Below are 17,588 nucleotides of genomic sequence, written 5' to 3' on the forward strand. Positions count from 1 at the left end.
CCCTGACCATCTTGGCTAGTAGCCATTGATGGACTTTTCTTCCATTAACTTATCTAATTCTTTTTTGAATCCAGTTTCAGTTTTGGCTGTCACAACATCTTGTGGCAGTGAGTTCCACAGACTGTTTGTGTGAAGAAGTACTTCCTTTTGTTTGTTTTAAAACTGCTGCCTACTAATTTCATTGGGTGATCCCGGGTTCTTGTGTTATGTATAAGGCTCCATGTTTGTCACAGATTCCGTGACTTTCTGTGACCTCCATGACTTCTGCAGCAGCTGGTGTGCCTGGCCTGGGGGCCGCCTGAGCAGCTCAGGTAGTCCCTGGGCCATTCGAATCGGCTGCTGCTGGGGCAGTCTCGCCCCCCCGCGCTCTGCAGCAGGAGTTTTGGGGGGTTGGGGTGTGGGGCAGTGCTTACCTAGGGTGGGCTCCCCAGAACGTCTACAGGAACTCCTCTCCCTCAGTTCCTAGCTCCATGTGCCAACTCTGCTGGCAGACACCGCCCCAACAGCTCCCATTGGCCGCGGTTCCCAGCCAATGGGAGCTTTAGAACCGGGTATTGGGGCTGAGCGGAGGCAGCATGTGGAGGTCGGGAGCCTGCCCCAGCCCCGCCAACCCTCCCCTTGAGCAGCTGCTGTGCCCCCCAACCGCACCCTCCCCCAGCACCCGCAGTGCCCCCCAGGGCATTCCCCCAAGCCGCCCCCCCCCCCCCTCGCCTCCACCAAGTTTTAGTCAGGGGCATATAGTAAAAGTCATGTACAGGTCATGGGCTGTGAATTTTTGTTTAGTGCCCATGACATGTCTGTGACTATTACTAAAAATACCCAGGACTAAAACGCAGTAGTCTCTTTTCCAAGCTGAATAGTTCCCTAGTCTTTTTTAAAATCCATTCTCAAATGGAAGCTGTTCCATGCCCTTTTCTGTACCTATTCCAATTCTTATATTATCTTTTTTGAGAGAGGGTGACCATAACTGCACACAGTATTCAAGGAGTGGGCATACTGTGGATTTAAATAGTGGCATTATGATATTTACTGTTTTATTATCTACCCCTTTCCCAATGGTTCCTAATACTCTTTTAGCTTTTTTGCTAGCAGCTGCACATTGAGCAGGTGTTTTCTGAGAACTATCCACAGTGACTCCAAGATCTTTGTGTGGCAACAGATCATTTAGACCACATCATTTAAAATGTATAGTTGTGATTATTGTTTCCAATATGCATTACTTTGCATTTATCAACACTGAATTTCATTTGCCATTTTGTTTCACAGTCACCCAGTTTTGTGGGATCCCTTTGTAACTCTTCACAGTCAGCTTTGGACTTAACTATCTGGAGTAATTTTGTATCATCTGCAAACTTTGCCAACTCACTGTTTACTCCTTTTTCTAGATCATTTATGAATATGTTGAACAGCACTGGTCCCAGTACAAATCCCTGGGGGACACCACTTTTTACCTCTCTCTGTTCTGAAAACTGACCATTTACTGCTACCCTTTGTTTCCTGTCTTTTAACCAATTACTGATCCATGAGAGGACCTCCCCTCTTACCCATTACTGCTTACTTTGCTTAAGAGCCTTTAGTGAGGAACCTTGTCAAAGTAGTGACATCATTTTATTTTTTAATATCTTAACTATTTAGGAGTACCTCTGAATAGCTTTTCTTTAAATATTTACATCGTCCTCCAACAAAATTTGTGCATTGACCGATTTAGTTCTCTAACACCTTTATCTGCTTAAAAATGGAAGATAAGAAAAATGAAACCAAGGAAAATTTGAATTTGATTTGATTTTTCTTTGTCATCAGGAATGTCTTGTTTACCTTATTTGAGTCTCTACAAATAACTCCTCTGTAGTTAATCAGAAGTCATAGAAGGGCAGACTTGCAATTAGTTACCAAAATGTGAAGCCTAACTAAATCCTGTCTTGTTGTAGGAGTTGCTGTTATCTGACGCAGGGGCTCCTGTTTTGCCACCATATACAACACTAACACTACCTGTTCCAGGAGAACTTTTTCCTGTTAGTGTTAAGCACCTTGTGTCACCTAATGAGGTATATGTTATAAAAGTTGTTTAATAACTGTTACAGGATATGACTGCCTCTTTCCAGTCTTGTGGACACTATCATGGAAATATCAGTGTCAGCATACAAGCATTTGTGGTTATAAGTTATTGATAATTTAAATCTGTATCAGTTAATTAAATTACAGCATGTCAGATATTTATATAGTGGCTCAAATATTTGGGTGGCAGGAGTGTTTGAGAAATAAATAATCCTGTCTCTATTCTTTAAAAAATATTCTCAATGTCATGTTCACGTTATAGGCATGACCTTTAAAAAGCAGATGCCTCCTTGCACACACAAGCTATGCTGGCAGGAGTATATATTATAGTAGGATCACCCATTCTGGATAGGTCAAAGAGTAGGAGCCAGACTAAGGCAATCCACTAGCCCACCTGGTAGCAGGTTAAGAGTGGGCTAACAACCTACTCCTTTATAAAACAAAGTAATTACAGAAACCTATACAACTGCTCTGTTCAACAAACTCAATCCAACTTAATTCAAATAGACCTAGAAGAGAGATGAAAACATGAAGTGGCCAAACCCCCAAGGAAGCTACTCTACTGATGAATTTGCTCTCTCCAAAATCCATTACCAAAATTGGTACGTGGAATGTGTGGACACTAACATGAGGCTGGTAAAACAGTCAAAGTAACAAAAGAAATGGGGAGATACAAATTAGATGTACTTGGCCTAAGTGAAATGAGATGGGTTATATCAGGACAAATCACTTTGTCATCTGGACACATCCTACTATATTCTGGATTACCGAATGCCAGTGATATACACAGAGGTGGTGTGGGTCTGATAAAATCAAGGGGGGCAACTAAAAGCCTGATAGAATGGGCACCAGTTTCAAAAAGGATTAGAATAGTACAGTTTTCATCAAAGTTCCAGAAAGTGTCTGTTCAGTGTTGTTCTTCTTCAAGGGGTTGTTCACATCCATTCCACATTAGGTGTGCACGCACTGTGTGCACAAGCGTTGGAAAGTGTTTCCCTTAGCGGCTCCCTGTGGGCCCCCCGAGTGGCACCACTGCGCCCCGCCTGTATACCCACGCCGGCCCAACCCCCTCCAGTTCCTTCTTACCGTCTGTGGCGACGTTGGAACAACCTCTCTCTCTCTGGTAGAAGAGCAGTCCCTTAGCCTTAGAGTAGCTGTTATCAGTTCGTTTACATATGGATTGTGAACACTTATGTGATTAGGTGCTTGGAGGCCTCCAGCACTGGCCCTGGGCCGCGGGGCATGCCACAGGCCCACAGCTTCAAGGCTTGTGCCACGTGCCGCAAACCTACGCCAGTTAGTGACCCCCCACGACTCGTGTCTACGTTGCCTGGGGGACGGACATCAAACTGAAAGGTGTCGGATTTGCAAGGCGTTCAAGCCAAGGACAGGGAAAGAAAGAGACTTTCGACTAAAGCAACTGTTGATGGAGGCCGCATTGCAGCCAACAGGCCCGGAGTGCCCAATGCTGGCTCAGGCTTCCTCAGTGCATAGTGCCCCGGAGCCGTCGGGAGACCCGGCACTGACAAAGCACCGTAAACTGACGGAGTGCCTGGCGAGGCCCCAGCACCGATCGTCCTTCCCCGTGTGGCCCCCGGCACAGCCTAAAGGAAGGCATGGCCTCCCAAGGCACCGAGCACCGACAAGAGTGGGAAGGCTGCTGTACCGGCACTGACACAGGCTGTCCTGGCGGTACAAGCCCCACTGAGCCCAGACCTAAGTGAGCTCAGTGTGGATGATGGGCTCGAGGGCATAATGGATCAGCCCTCTATGCCTGGCACCTTTGAGGCCACAAAGGACCTCATCGAGCTGTTGGCGGCGAGCCCGGTGCCATCCCATGGACTCCCGCCCCGGCCTGAGCCCGGGGCCCCTGCCACGGGAGATGGGGAGCAGGAGGACCAACCAGAGGGGTTGAGCAGCAGCTAACCTCCTCATCTTCCCCCGATGAGGCGGTGGCGGGTACAGAGGTATCCGGCCCTCCACCAATAGACCATAGAGCCCACCAGGAACTGCTGCGCAGAGTTGCCAAATATTTGGCGTTGCAGGCCGAGGAGACAGTTGAGCAGGAGGACCACATGGTGGACATTTTGAGCCCTGAAGGGCCATCCAGAATAGCACTCCCGCTCATTAAGACCATTCAGTCTAACTATAAGACTATATGGCAGACCCCGGCCTCTAGCACTCCAACGGCTAAAGGAGTGGAACGTAAATACTTTGCCCTGTCTAAGGGCTATGAGGTGCTATTCTTCAGTGCATGCTCCCTAGTGGTTTCAGCGGTGAACAAAAGGGAGTGCCATGGACAGCAGGCCCTGGCCCCTAAGGCCAAGAAGGCAAAAACGCCTGGACCTTTTTGGTAGAAAGGTACACTCATCTGGGGGCCTTCAGTTGATTATTGCTAACCAGCAGGCCATCCTCAACAGGCACAATTTCAACTCCTGGGTGGCTCTGGGGAAGTTGAAGGACAACCTCCCACAATGTTCCCAACAGGAGTTCACAGCCCTGGTGGAGGAGGGAAAGGCAGTAGCCAAGACCTCTCTCCAGGCTTCTTTGGATTCGGCAGATGTGGCGGCTAGAACAATCGTGTCAGGGGTGGTCATGAGGCGCTCGGCATGGCTCCAGGAGTCAGGCCTGCCCCCCGAGGTCCAGAATACACTCCAGGACCTCCCCTTTGAAGGGTCTGGGCTCTTCCCGGATCAGACAGATGCGAGGCTGCATAGCCTCAAGGACTCGCGAGCTACGCTCAAGTTGCTGGGTATGCACACCCCCGCAACCCAGAGGAAGCCTTTTAAGCCCCCTCAACGCCAGTACCAGCCTCGCCATAGGCATGAACCTTACCGTAGATGAGGCAGGGATAACAGGCAACGGCGCAACAACAATAATGTGCTGGGCCAGAGCCAAGACCAGCACAAACCCCAGCCGGGCACTAAGCCAGGCTTTGAAGGTGCGCTCAAGGACAGCGTACCAGACCAGTCACCTGATCCGTCCCTTTGCTTCCTGAACCGCCTATCCTGTTTCTCCCATGCTTGGTCCAACATTACGTCGGACCGTTGGGTCTTACACACGGTACGGAACGGGTACTCGCTGCAGTTCACCTCCCTCCCCCCCTCCAACCGCTCTTCCCTGTCCCTCTTCAGGGACCCCTCTCACGAGCATCTCCTAGAGGAGGAAGTCCGCTCGCTGCTACGGGCGGGGGCGGTAGAGGCAGTGCCTCACGGCCTCAGGGGAAAAAGGTTCTACTCCCGGTACTTCCTCATCCCCAAGGCCAAAGGGGGCCTTCGCCCAATCCTAGACCTGCGCGGGCTCAACAAATTCCTGGTCAAGGCCCACTTCCGCATGGTCTCTCTGGGCACCATCATCCCTTCCCTGGATCCGGGAGACTGGTACGCCGCTCTCAACATGAAGGACGCATGCTTTCATATCGCCATTTTCCCAGCACATTGGTGGTTCCTACGCTTCACTGTGGGCCGAGAACATTATCAGTTTGCGGTTCTCCTGTTCGGTCTAGCCGCAGCCCCAAGGGTGTTCACGAAGTGCATGGCGGTGGTGGCCTTCTTATGGAGGCAGAGAATCCGGGTGTACCTGTACCTCGACGACTGGCTCCTGGTGGGCCACTCCAAGGCGGAGGTGTGGGGCCATGTGGAGGTGGCCCTGAGATTGTTCCACAAGCTGGGGCTCCTGGTCAACATCCCCAAGTCCACGCTCATACCCACGCAGAGAGTGGAATTCATGGGGGCAGTCTTGGATGTGGTGCAGGCCAGGGCAAGCCTTCCGGTATCCCGATTCCAGGCTATCCAACAAGCAGTGGCCTCCCTGCGCCAGTTTCCAACAACAACGGCCAGGTGCTGCCTGTGGCTGGTGGGCCACATGGCAGCACGCACGCACGTGGTCAGGCATGCCAGACTGAGACTCAGGATTCTGCAGGCGTGGCTCGCTCAGGTGTACTGCCCAGGCAGGGACCCCCTGGAGTTGGTAGTGACAGCCCCAAGGGATGTGCTGGACTCCCTGCTGTGGTGGCAGTCCCAGCCTGTGGTTTGCGAAGGCATCCCCTTTGCCGCCCCACATCCGGACCTGACGCTGGTGACAGACATGTCAGACCAGGTGGGGGGCTTACCTGGGGGACCTCATGACGCAGGGGTTGTGGCCCGAGGCAGAGTGGTCGCTCCATATCAACGTGAAGGAGCTCAGGGCGGTTCGACTCACCTGCCAGACCTTTCATGCCACTCTGAGTGGTCACAGCGTGACGGTTCTGACAGACAACACTACTGCCATGTTTTATGTAACGCCACTCTGTTGCGAGGCTCTCCTCCTCTGGGACCTTTGCATAGCCTATGCGATTCACCTCGAGGCGTCCTATCTCCCGGGGGTACGGAACGAGCTGGCGGACTCCCTCAGCAGGTCGTACCGCATGCATGAGTGGACGCTCAGGGCGGACGTCATGCTTTCGCTCTTCCGCAGGTGGGGCTTTCCCCGGGTAGATCTGTTTGCCACCAGGGCCAACGCCCAGTGCCCGCGGTTCTGCTTGTTCCAGGGCCTCAGCCTGGGCTCACTCGCAGACGTATTTGCGATCCCGTGGAGAGGGGGCTTGATGTATGCCTTCCCCCCGCTCCCCTTGGTGCACAAGGTCCTGCTCAAGGTGCGCAGGGACAGGTCGGTGGTGATCCTCATCGCCCCAGCCTGGGCCCGCCAACACTGGTACACATAGCTCCTAGAGCTGTCGGTGGACGCCCCAGTAGTCCTGCCCCTACACTGGGACCTCATTGCACAGGACGGCGTGCGGCTTCTCCACCCTGACCTGCAGTCACTGCACCTGATGGCATGGAGGCTCTGTGGCTAAACGCCCTGCAGAGCCAGTGCTCCCTTCCTGTGCAGCAGATTCTGCTTGGCACTGGAAAGCCCTCTACCAGGGCAGCCTATATGGCCAAGTGGAAAAGATTCTCGTGTTGGTGTGAACCCCGACAGGTGCAGCCAGGCCCCGGTGCAGGCCATTCTGGAGTACCTCCTGCACCTCAAGCAGCAAGGGCTAGCCCCGTCCTCACTCAGAGTGCACCTGGCGGCTATCTCCGCCTTCCATCCAGGGTTCTCGGGGGGCTTGGTGTTTTCCCAACCAATGGTGGGGCAGTTCCTTAAAGGGTTGGAGAGGGTGTTCCCATACTCCCGCCCCCCAGTCCCTCCATGGAACCTTAATCTGGTCTTTTCTAAACTCATGGGACCCCCTTTCGAGCCCCTCACTACCTGTTCTCTCCTCCACCTTTCCTGGAAGGTGGCGTTTCTGGTTGCCATTACCTCAGCTAGAAGGGTGTCCAAACTGAGGGCCCTCACCTCTGAGCCACCATACACAGTATTTCACAAGGACAAGGTGCAACTCCAGCCGCACCCCAAGTTCCTCCCTAAGGTGGTGTCCCAATTCCATCTGGGCCAGGACATTTGTCTGCCGGTGTTCTTCCCGAAACCCCATACGGACCCGCGTCACCGCAGCTTGCACACCTTGGATGTGCGTCGAGCGCTGGCGTTCTATTTGGAGTGCACCAAGCCCTTTTGCAAATCCACGCAGCTGTTTGTGGCTGTGGCCAAGAGGTTAAAAGGCCTTCCAGTGTCGGCGCAGCAGATTTAGTCTTGGATTACAAGCTGCATCCTGGCGTGTTATGAGCTCGCAGGTGTTCCAGCCCCGGCGGTTACAGCCCACTTGACCAAGACGCAGGCGACTTCCACGGCGTTCCTAGCACAGGTCCCGATCCAGGAGATCTGCAGAGCAGCCACGTGGTCCTCAGTGCACACCTTCACGGCCCACTATGCGGTCAACCAGCAGGCCAGAGAGGACGCGGCAGTTGGCAGAGCGGTCCTCCAAGCAGTTGTTCCATGACTCCTACCCTCCAGAGGTAAGCTTGTAATTCACCAAATGTGGAATGGATGTGAACAAGCATTTGAAGAAGAAAAAATGGTTACTTACTTTCTCGTAACTGTTGTTCTTTGAGATGTGGTGTTCACGTCCATTCCACCACCCACCCTCTTACCCCTCTGTTGGAGTCGCCTGCAAGAAGGAACTGGAGGGGATTGGGCCGGCGGCAGAATATATGTGGGGCTCAGTGGCGCCACTCGGGGGGCCCGCTGGCCTGACAGGAGCTGCTAAGGGAAAAAGTTTCTGACGCTTGTGCATGCGATGCACACACACCTAAAGTGGAATGGACGTGAACAACACCTCTCGAAGAACAACAGTTATGAGAAAGTAAGTAACTGTTTTTTCTCCAACAAATCAAACTAACCAAGAGTAAAACAAAAAAAACCCACCAACCACCTTGTACAAGCAACTACATAACAAACTAGATAAAATCCCCTCCTAGTAACTGGAGAAATTAATGCTAAAGTAGGGAGCAACAACACTGGCAGGGAAGTAAATATGGGGAAACAAGGCCTTGGGGAAACAAATTAAAATGATTAAATGTTTGCTGATTTTTGTGGAATGAATGATCTGGTCATTGGAGGAACCATCTTCCCTCACCATACTATTCATAAAATAACTTGAAGGTCAGCAGATCACAGAACAGGAAACCAAATTACATTATACCAACAAAACAAGGAACCAAACCACATTACAATTCTGCACAAATGTAATAGAACTTCAGAAGATGTAGGTAGCAGGAATGGGACAGGTGTGAGAATGGACCACACACTAACTAAATTGAGAATAAAAATAAAACCAAAGAATAGATCTGAACAGCAGAGACACCACATTATAAGGTCACCCAACTAAAATGCAGCAAGACTTTAGAATTGCTCTAGCAAATAGATACCAGGTGCTTGAAGATGAGACAATAGAAAGCAAATGGAAACAGGTAAAGGATACTTTCACTAAAACATGTAAAGAAATGCTGGGATTCAGGAAGAAACATCACAATGAAAGGATATATGAGAGGAAAGATGCAAAATTAAACTGAAACAAAAACACAGACACACTGACTCCAGGAAGAATATGCAGTAAAGAACAAAGAGGACAAAATAGTGTTAGGAAAGGCAAATGAAACTTTGTAGACGAAATAGCAAGAGATGCACAAACTGCTGCAGCACACAATGACATGAAGACACTGTACAACATCATTAAACAGTTATCAGGAAGAATGTTCCAAGTAAGATAATTACATATTATAAAGAATAGGAGTACTTGTGGCACCTTGGAGACTAACCAATTTATTTGAGCATAAGCTTTCGTGAGCTACAGCTCACTTCATCGGATATATGCATCCGATGAAGTGAGCTGTAGCTCACGAAAGCTTATGCTCAGATAAATTGGTTAGTCTCTAAGGTGCCACAAGTACTCCTTTTCTTTTTGCAAATACAGACTAACACGGCTGTTACTCTGAAACCTGATATTATAAAGAATAAAGAAAGCGATAGATTCAAGGTAAGAAGAAGAATAGGCAGGATTCAGACAGGAGAGATCATGTATAGATCAAATAGTAATCCTACATAGCATCATAGAACTTGTGATCTAATGACAGAAGTTAGAGGACCTTGACTTTGCAGATGACATTAACTTGCTATCCCATTCTCATAGAGACATGAGTGCCAAAACAAATGATTTACAGGCCTATCCACAAGTAGTAGGATTGAAAATCAACAGTGTAAAAACTTAGTCATGAGAATCAACACACAACAAGAAACACCAGTTGCATTTTCTGGGGCCGACCTAGATGAAATCCGATATATCACATACCTTGTCAGCATTTTAAGTACAACAGATGGAATAGAGGAAGACATTAAAACCAGAATAGTGAAAGCAAGATGTATTGTTGTAACTACAGTCGATCTGGAGAAACAGAAATCTTACGCTCCAACTAAACTTCAAATATTTAACCATTATAAAATCAGTCTTGCTACATGGTGTTGAAACTTGGAGACTTATGAAAAACTTTACTATCTAAACTCTGTCTTCATCAACAGCTGCCTTAGACAAATCCTCAATATTAGATGGGCAGAAAAAATCACAAGCAACAAACTCTGAAGGAGGATGAAACAGAAGCCAGTAGGACTGGAAATTACAGAACAAAAATGGAGATGGCTAGGACATTCATGAAGGGAAAGACCCAATAACATAACAAGATAGGCATTGAACTGGAACCCCCAGGGCAGGAGGCAGTGAGTTAGAACCACAACAGAAGCAGAATTGAAACCTATCTGAATAAAGTGAAAAGAAGCAAAGACTGCCACAGGAGACTAGCAAAGATGGAAGGCCGTGGTGAAAGCCCTATGTTCCACATGAAATACAGAGGTGTAAGAGAAGAAAGAAACTTGCACTCACAGATGTTCCCTCAGAAATGTATTTGGACTATGGGACGACTTGTTGTTGTTGTTTTTTTTTTTTTTTCAACCCGGTCTGATTTTTTTTTTATTATTATTCATTTGATGTAATAGACAATAAGTAATTGGATTTGATCACTGTGGCAGCATACTGATTTCCTCTCCTGTATTTTCCTTCTTATATTGAAGTGGTGAAACATTCTTATGCCACAATGTTCTGTTTTGTGGGCTTTTAGTATATTACCATTTTTCTTTTGTTGGCTTCCTATTCAGCATTTTTTTTCCTCTCAGTCCACACAGCTGCTCCTGGTACTGCCCCTTCTGGACAAGGGCCTAATCTTATGCCCACTGTAATCAAATGAAAGACTCCCACACACTTCAGTGAATTTTGGATCAGACCCCAAACCACATACCAGTGAGAAGCTGGTTCAGTCATAAAATCTGAAGGAGGGATTGGTTTACATTGAGCTATTAAAGTTATGTTGCTTGGTAAATCTATCAGTGGCTCTGTTACTCTCTTTAATGACTCTTTTTGTATACTGCTCTAGCTTTCTACATGAAACCATGGAAGTTTCTTGGTAGAGCTAATGGTGTTAAAATATAAGACTGAATTTAGAACGTGATGTTAAGGTGCTTAAATACCTTAGTGATGGGCTTCCAGTTTAAGAATTAAAATAGAATATATATTCTTAATTTAATTATCTAACAAATGCTTTTGGTTCCTTGTCCATGAATAAGCTGAACGTCTATATGCTTTTGATCAGGATAAATATTCCATTATAAAGCCACTGCTAGAAACTCTACTCATATTCCTTTAATTTTGGGCAGCAGTTATGTATATGCAACGTCAGTATGAAATGCATTACCATGATTAGAAAAGTAATAGTACGTTGTAATTAGAATCTTTCTTAATCAAGGGTGGATGGTAATGGTGAGTTCTTTTCCAAATTCTGTCCCCTGTCTATATTCTACAACATGGGTATGCATGCACTCCATATGCCTGCGACTGGAGATTTGATGCAGACCATAGCTTCGTATATTAATGAAAGTTTATCTCTCTGTATTACAATTATTTGCTTATTTATACTGATGCACACATTTATACTAGTAGGCCATATTAAAAATAAAATTTAGATGAAATAGAATGTTTTCATGCTTTGCAAGAGAGGGAAACCATTTTAGAAGTTTTTTCCATGAATTTCAGATTGAATCTGTTTAAATTTTAATTTTCCATAGTGGCAAATCCAGAGGAGTGGGAGGGAATCCTGAATTAGACCAAGCCTCTGTGGAAGTCTAACACCTGCACACTTTCGTATATGCAGGGCTTATGTTACCATGGTTAGAAGGTGTGGCATTAATAAGTAGTAACTGGTTGCCTTGAACTAAACCCTGAGTAGTAAAATGTAAAACTAATTTTAAGGTGTGGAGGAAAGAAGAATTAGGGGGGTGGGGCAGTGTTTCTTAGTGACAAATCTTTCCAAGATAAAAACCGTTATCCTCTTAATATCCCTTGATCACTTATTACACGTGGCAGTTAATTCTGATGTGTCTGTGAAAGCTGTAATCTTTGTCTTTTATAAAACTCTTCTGCCTTTTTTAGATGTACATTTGCCTTGAATCAGCAGAGGGCCTTAACCAGCAGAGCGATACAGAAGATAGTGGTGTCAGCTGGGATTTGGAATCTGAGAGTCTAGATCAAGTCCTGAAGCACTGTAATCAGAATGTGGAGTCTCTTCCTTTTCTAACAGATTTTAGAACAGGTATTTTTGCAAATTTGTTTGCCCTGTTATACCTTACAGAAGTACAAACCTATTGAGTAAATACTTCTATTTTATGTGTGTCTATATTTTTAAATAAAACTTAAAACTATAAATTCTTTTGGGAGTGTCAGAGTCACAAGAGACAATAGTGGTGGTTCTTAGAGTGTTCATATCAACTCCATGTTAGGTGTGTGCGCTCCCATGTGCACAGTTGCCAGAGATTTTTCCCTTAGTGGTATCCATAGGGCCATCCCTAGCGTCCCCTGGAGTCCCGTTCTCATGCTCCAGTATAAGGGGCACTGCTGGCCCCAGACCCCCTCAGTTCCTTCTTATCAGCCGTGACAGTTGCTGAAATGACTTCTTTTTTGCGCTTGCAAGTTCTCCTAGTGGTTTTTCAACTCTGTTATTCTTGTATATAGTTAGGACTTAGTTGTTAGCAGTTAGTTAAGTTGAAGTAGATAGTGGTCGCATTCCAGGATGTTGTCCCAGGGACAGGGCATGCCCTGGTCCCCGTGTTTCAAACCGTGTGCCACCTGTCATAAGCCCATGCCAGTGAGCAACCCACATGTGAGCTGCTTAAAGTGCATCGGAGAAGCCCACATTAAAGACAGGTGCATGATCTGCAGGAGCTTCAGGCCACACACACACAAAGGGACAGGGACATTCATCTGAAGGCCCTGCTAATGGAAGCAGCGCTCAGACTGGCCTTGGAGCTGTCCCACTCTGATTCAGCGCTGAGCACTTCGGCCTCAGTACGGAGTGCTCCCCCAGCATCATGGTCTGCTTGGCACCATTCACCATCTTCAGTGCCAAGGAAGCGGCACAAGAAAATGTGCACTGAAAGATGGCACTCACCTGTGTCAAAAAAGGATAAGAGGTGAGTGGCTGACAAGATGAGACCCCCTGCTGGGCCACTCGTCCTCCCCAGAGCTGTGGTTGATGGCAGTTGAGCCCAGTCAGGGAACCACCACTGACTCCTGGGAGCAGTTGAGGCACCCTATGCTTGAGATCCCCCTTGACACCAGAGGCATTTCAGGCAGCAGAGGACCTGATGGCCCTCCCAGTACTGCACAGACCATGAGGCCACTCTTCATTGAAGACTGCTCCCTCCAGAGGGAAACCCCCTCATAGGTCGGCCGCAGTGGTCGCCAACCCAACACCGGTCCCCAGCATCCCGGCACTGGTCTCCAGTTCCGCAGCCTAGGTCACCAGCTTCATGACACCTGTCCCCAACTCATTGGCATCAGTCACTGGAAGCATGGCACTGGTCTCCATCCCCCCGGCACCATTCCCTGACTCCACATCATATCCAGCAGGTGGGAACGGCAACGGCTCCGCCGTGGTCTCCAAGGGAGGAATACTCATCGGAGAGGAAGAGGAATCCATCCCCCCACCAAGGAGACCCCACTTTTCTTACGCACTGGACTTTGGTGGTGTTCCTGCTGTGGGCACTTGGCCACCGGGGCAGTGGCCAGTACACTGGCAATATTGGAACCCGTGAGGGGTTCCTTCCAATGCCAGGCCCCCACTCCCATCTGTCATCCACAGCCACATCTGAGAAGTGAGTCTTGGCAACACCCCAGCCAGTACAGGACCCCGACTCGGACTCCAAACCCAGTACCAAGACCCCAGCAGTGGCTTAAGTGGAGGTGACCCCAGTAGCAGAGGACTTTCCAGCTCCTCCTGTGGTGGTGCATCTTCCTCATCCCCAGATTAGGCAGTTGTGGGTTCCACCCCCTGCCACTGGACGACTTCCAGACTCACCAAGATCTCCTTAAACAGGTTGCCACGAATTTGGGGCTAGAGGCAGAGGAACTGAAGGAGCCCATGGACAGCCTCTTTGATATTTTTAGCTGCAACAGCCCCCTCTAAGGTTGCACTGCCAGTCTATGATGGGGTGCTAAAACTGGTTAAAGCACTGGCAGACCCCATCTTCTCTGCCCCAACTTCGAAAAGGGCAGAGAAAAAAGCCCTGGCTAAGGGGTATGAATACATGTACTTGCACCCTCCTCCTGGGTCCCTGGTGGTTTCCACCGCAAATGAGCGGGACAGACAGGGTCAGGCAAGCGTCATGTCTAAAAATAAGGATGCGGAGAGACTTGACTTGTTCGGCAGAAAGGTATAGTCAACAGCTAGCCTACACCTCCAGATCTCCAACCAGCTGGCACTGCTGGGAAGATACAGTTATAACATTTGGGACTCTATGGCCAAGTTCAAAGACTCTCTGCCTCAGGAGTCAAGGTAAGAATTCCTGGTCATTCTGGAGGAAGGCAAGGCGGTAGCCAGGGCCTCTTTTTAGGCTGCCTTGGATGTGGCTGACTCGGTGGCCAGGTTGATGGTCTTGGAAGTGTCCATGCGGTGCAGCTCGTGGTTGTAGTCCTTGGGCCTTTCTCATGAGGTGCAGCGGTTGGTCCAAGATCTCCCTTTCAAGGGCAATGCATTGTTCTTGGAGCAGATGGACACCAAGCTGCACAACCTGAAGGACTCAAGGGCCATGCTGCGATCTCCGGGCCTTTACACGCCCCCAGCCTCCAGAAGGCACTTCTGGCCGCAGCCACATCCAAGATTTTTGGGGCCTTTTAGACACGAGCCCTACAAGAAAAAAGGGAAGGGTTATAAGCGCAGACCTTGGCCTGCCAGTCAGGCTTGGGCCAATACCTGGCTGGCCCGAGACAGGCCTTTCGAGAGTGCAACCAAGGACGGCCTACTGGACTTAACCCAGGATCCACCATCCCCCTTTTGTTTTTGGACTGTTTATTTCCATTCTGTACTGTGTCCCCCAAATAACTTCAGACCACTGGGTGCTTTCCACCATGACAGTTGGGTACACCCTGCAGTTTTTATCCATTCCTCCCTCCCAACCCACATACCTGTCCCTATTCTGGGACCCTTCTCACGAGCATCTCCTCATCCAGGAGGTAGAAACCCTCCTACGTGTGGGGAGCATAAAGGAAGTTGCTTGACACTTGAGAGGGAAAAGGGTTCTACTCCTGATATTTCCTAATCGTAAAGGCCAAAGGGGCCTCAGGCCTTTTAGACCTGCATTGCCTCAACAAATATCTCAAGAAGTTCAAATTCCGCATGGTCTCCCTGGCATCCATCTTTTCCCTCCCTGGATCCGGGAAACTGGTACTCAAACTAAAGGATGTTTATTTCCACATCTCCATCTTCCATGGTCACAGGTGATTCCTATGATTCATGGTGGGCGAGCGCCACTACCAATTCACCACATTCTGTTTCAGACTGGCGTCAGCCCCAAGGGTTTTCACAAAGTGTATGGCAGTAGTTTAAGCTTACCTAAGACATCGAGGTGTACATATCTACCCCTATTTCAACGACTGGTTAGTCAAGGATCATTCATGAGCTCAGGTTCAACACAGTGTGAGCAAAGTATGGGCCACCTGTCAAGAGCTGGACCTGCTGATAAATTAGCAGAAATGCACTCTGATTCCAATTCAGAGGCTAGAGTTTATAGGAACAGTGCTCAACTCTATTCGGGCCAGAGCCTACCTGCCAGAAGCCTAGTTCTGGTGATGTCTGAGCTAATTGCCCCTGTCAGATCCCACCCACTCATGACTGCTCTGGTATGCCTCAGGCTGCTCGGTCATATATCAGCATGCACTTACATGGTGCAGTACACACAGTTGTACCCCAGACCTCTTCAGATGTGGCTGGTGTTAGTCTACTCCCCCCAGAAGGCACCATTTGGACTTAGTTATTACAATCCCTTTGGCCATTCTAGCATCATTAACTTGATGATCAGATCCACAGTCAATAATGACCAGGGTTCCTTTTGCCACCCCGTGCTCATTGGTGACATGAATCTCAGATGGGTTAGACCTGGGGTGAGGAGCCCACTTCTGCAGTCACAGTACCCAGGGCCTCTAGTCACAGGGAGAACTCTCCCTGCACATAAATGTCAGGAAACTCAGGGCAATTCGCTTGGCCTGCCGGGTGTTCCTTCTCTACCTGTCGGGCAAGGTAGTGCAGGTCCTGACAGACAATACAGACGTGATGTTTTATGTCAACGAGAATGGGGGAGTTTGCTCCTCGGCCCTGTGCCAGGAGGCTCTTCAATTGTGGGACTTCTGCATGCAACACGTTCATCTCAAGGCATCGCACTTTCCAGGGGACCGGAATACACTGGCAGATCACCTTAGCAGGTCCTTTTCTTCTCACCACGAGTGGTCCCTCCACCCGGAGGTAATCAGCTCTGCTCAATGCATGGGCTTGGCAACGGTTACCAGTCAGACATCTTCCTACAGCCGTGGTCAAGGGATCTGCTGTATGCCTTTCCACATATACCGTTGGTACACAAGGTCCTCTTGAAAATCAAGAGGGACAAGGCAAAGGTAATCTTGATTGCCCTGGCATGGCCGTGCCAGCACTGGTTTAGCATGCTCCTGGACCTTTCCGTAGTAGCTTCACTAGAGCTCCTCGTGTGTCCGGATTTGATCTTACAGAACCAAGGCCAGCTACTCCACCCAAACCTTGTGTCCCTGCACCTGGCAGCTGTGTGGCTGAACCAGGAGTAGCAAGCCTGCTCAGAGCATGTCCTCTATCAGAGCGATCTACTTGGCCAAGTGGAAGCGCTTCACTTCTTGGGCCTGGCGGATCAGCTGAGCAGAGATGTAATGGAACTGCGTGAGTGGTCATTTAAACAAATCCACTGTAGACAAGATCTTTACCCTGTGGGGTTAAGATTTGCTCACAACAATACAAAATGCAAAATGTCATCTGTTCTCTTCAAGAGCCGAGAGAAAGTCTATCCATATCAGACACCTTTCTCCTCATTAGGGTAGAAGTTCTGCTCTGTGCCTTCCTTTTCACCAGAGGGGGATAAAGATAAGAAAAGTCAGACCCAAAATAATTTTTATTGTCCAAGCATGGGCCAATACAGAAGTGGTTGTTAGCCTTTCTGACTTAAACTCTTCCCTCCTGTTGAGCTAATGTCTACCCAGACCCTCTATCATGCAGACCTCACTGCATGAGCTATAAGACTGTACTGGACCTTGAGAAATCTTGTCCATTACAAGTGCAATAAATATTGATTAAGTAGAAAACAGTCAACTAGAAGGTACTATCATCTCAAATGGACCAGATTTGTGAAGTGGGTGAGTGAGAAACTTACAAATCCACCCGAAGCACTAGTTCAGTCTATTCTTGAATATGTACTTGACGTAAAGCTTTCATGACTTTCCCTTTCCTCCTCTGAAGGTTCATGTAGTGGCTGTCCATCATGCATTGATAGATAATAAATCAGTCTTTACACATGATACAATAAACCAATTAACAAAGGGACTTGCTGAAATGTAGCCACCAATAAAGAATCCAGTACTGTCATGGGATCTCAGTTTAGTTCTTCCTCAGATTATGAAGCCTGCCTTTGAGCCTATAGCAGTGTTCTCTGTTCCAGCTATCTATCAGAATAGCTTTCATTGTAGCCTAACGTTGGCTAGATGAATGAACTACATGCCCTCG

General features: G+C 48.4%; 1 protein-coding gene across 1 annotated transcript in view; it reads left to right on the forward strand.

The window, feature by feature from the left end:
- RNF17 (ring finger protein 17) overlaps positions 1-17,588 on the forward strand; it is a 210,234-nt gene that overhangs the window by 180,895 nt on the left and 11,751 nt on the right. Inside the window, exons 36-37 of the mRNA XM_074957887.1 lie at positions 1,929-2,045; positions 11,948-12,107. Coding sequence (XP_074813988.1) covers positions 1,929-2,045; positions 11,948-12,107 — 277 coding nt within the window. The remainder of the gene's footprint in view (positions 1-1,928; positions 2,046-11,947; positions 12,108-17,588) is intronic.

This window comes from Natator depressus, chromosome 1 (assembly GCF_965152275.1).
Source record: "Natator depressus isolate rNatDep1 chromosome 1, rNatDep2.hap1, whole genome shotgun sequence".
Taxonomy (NCBI): Eukaryota; Metazoa; Chordata; order Testudines; family Cheloniidae; genus Natator; species Natator depressus.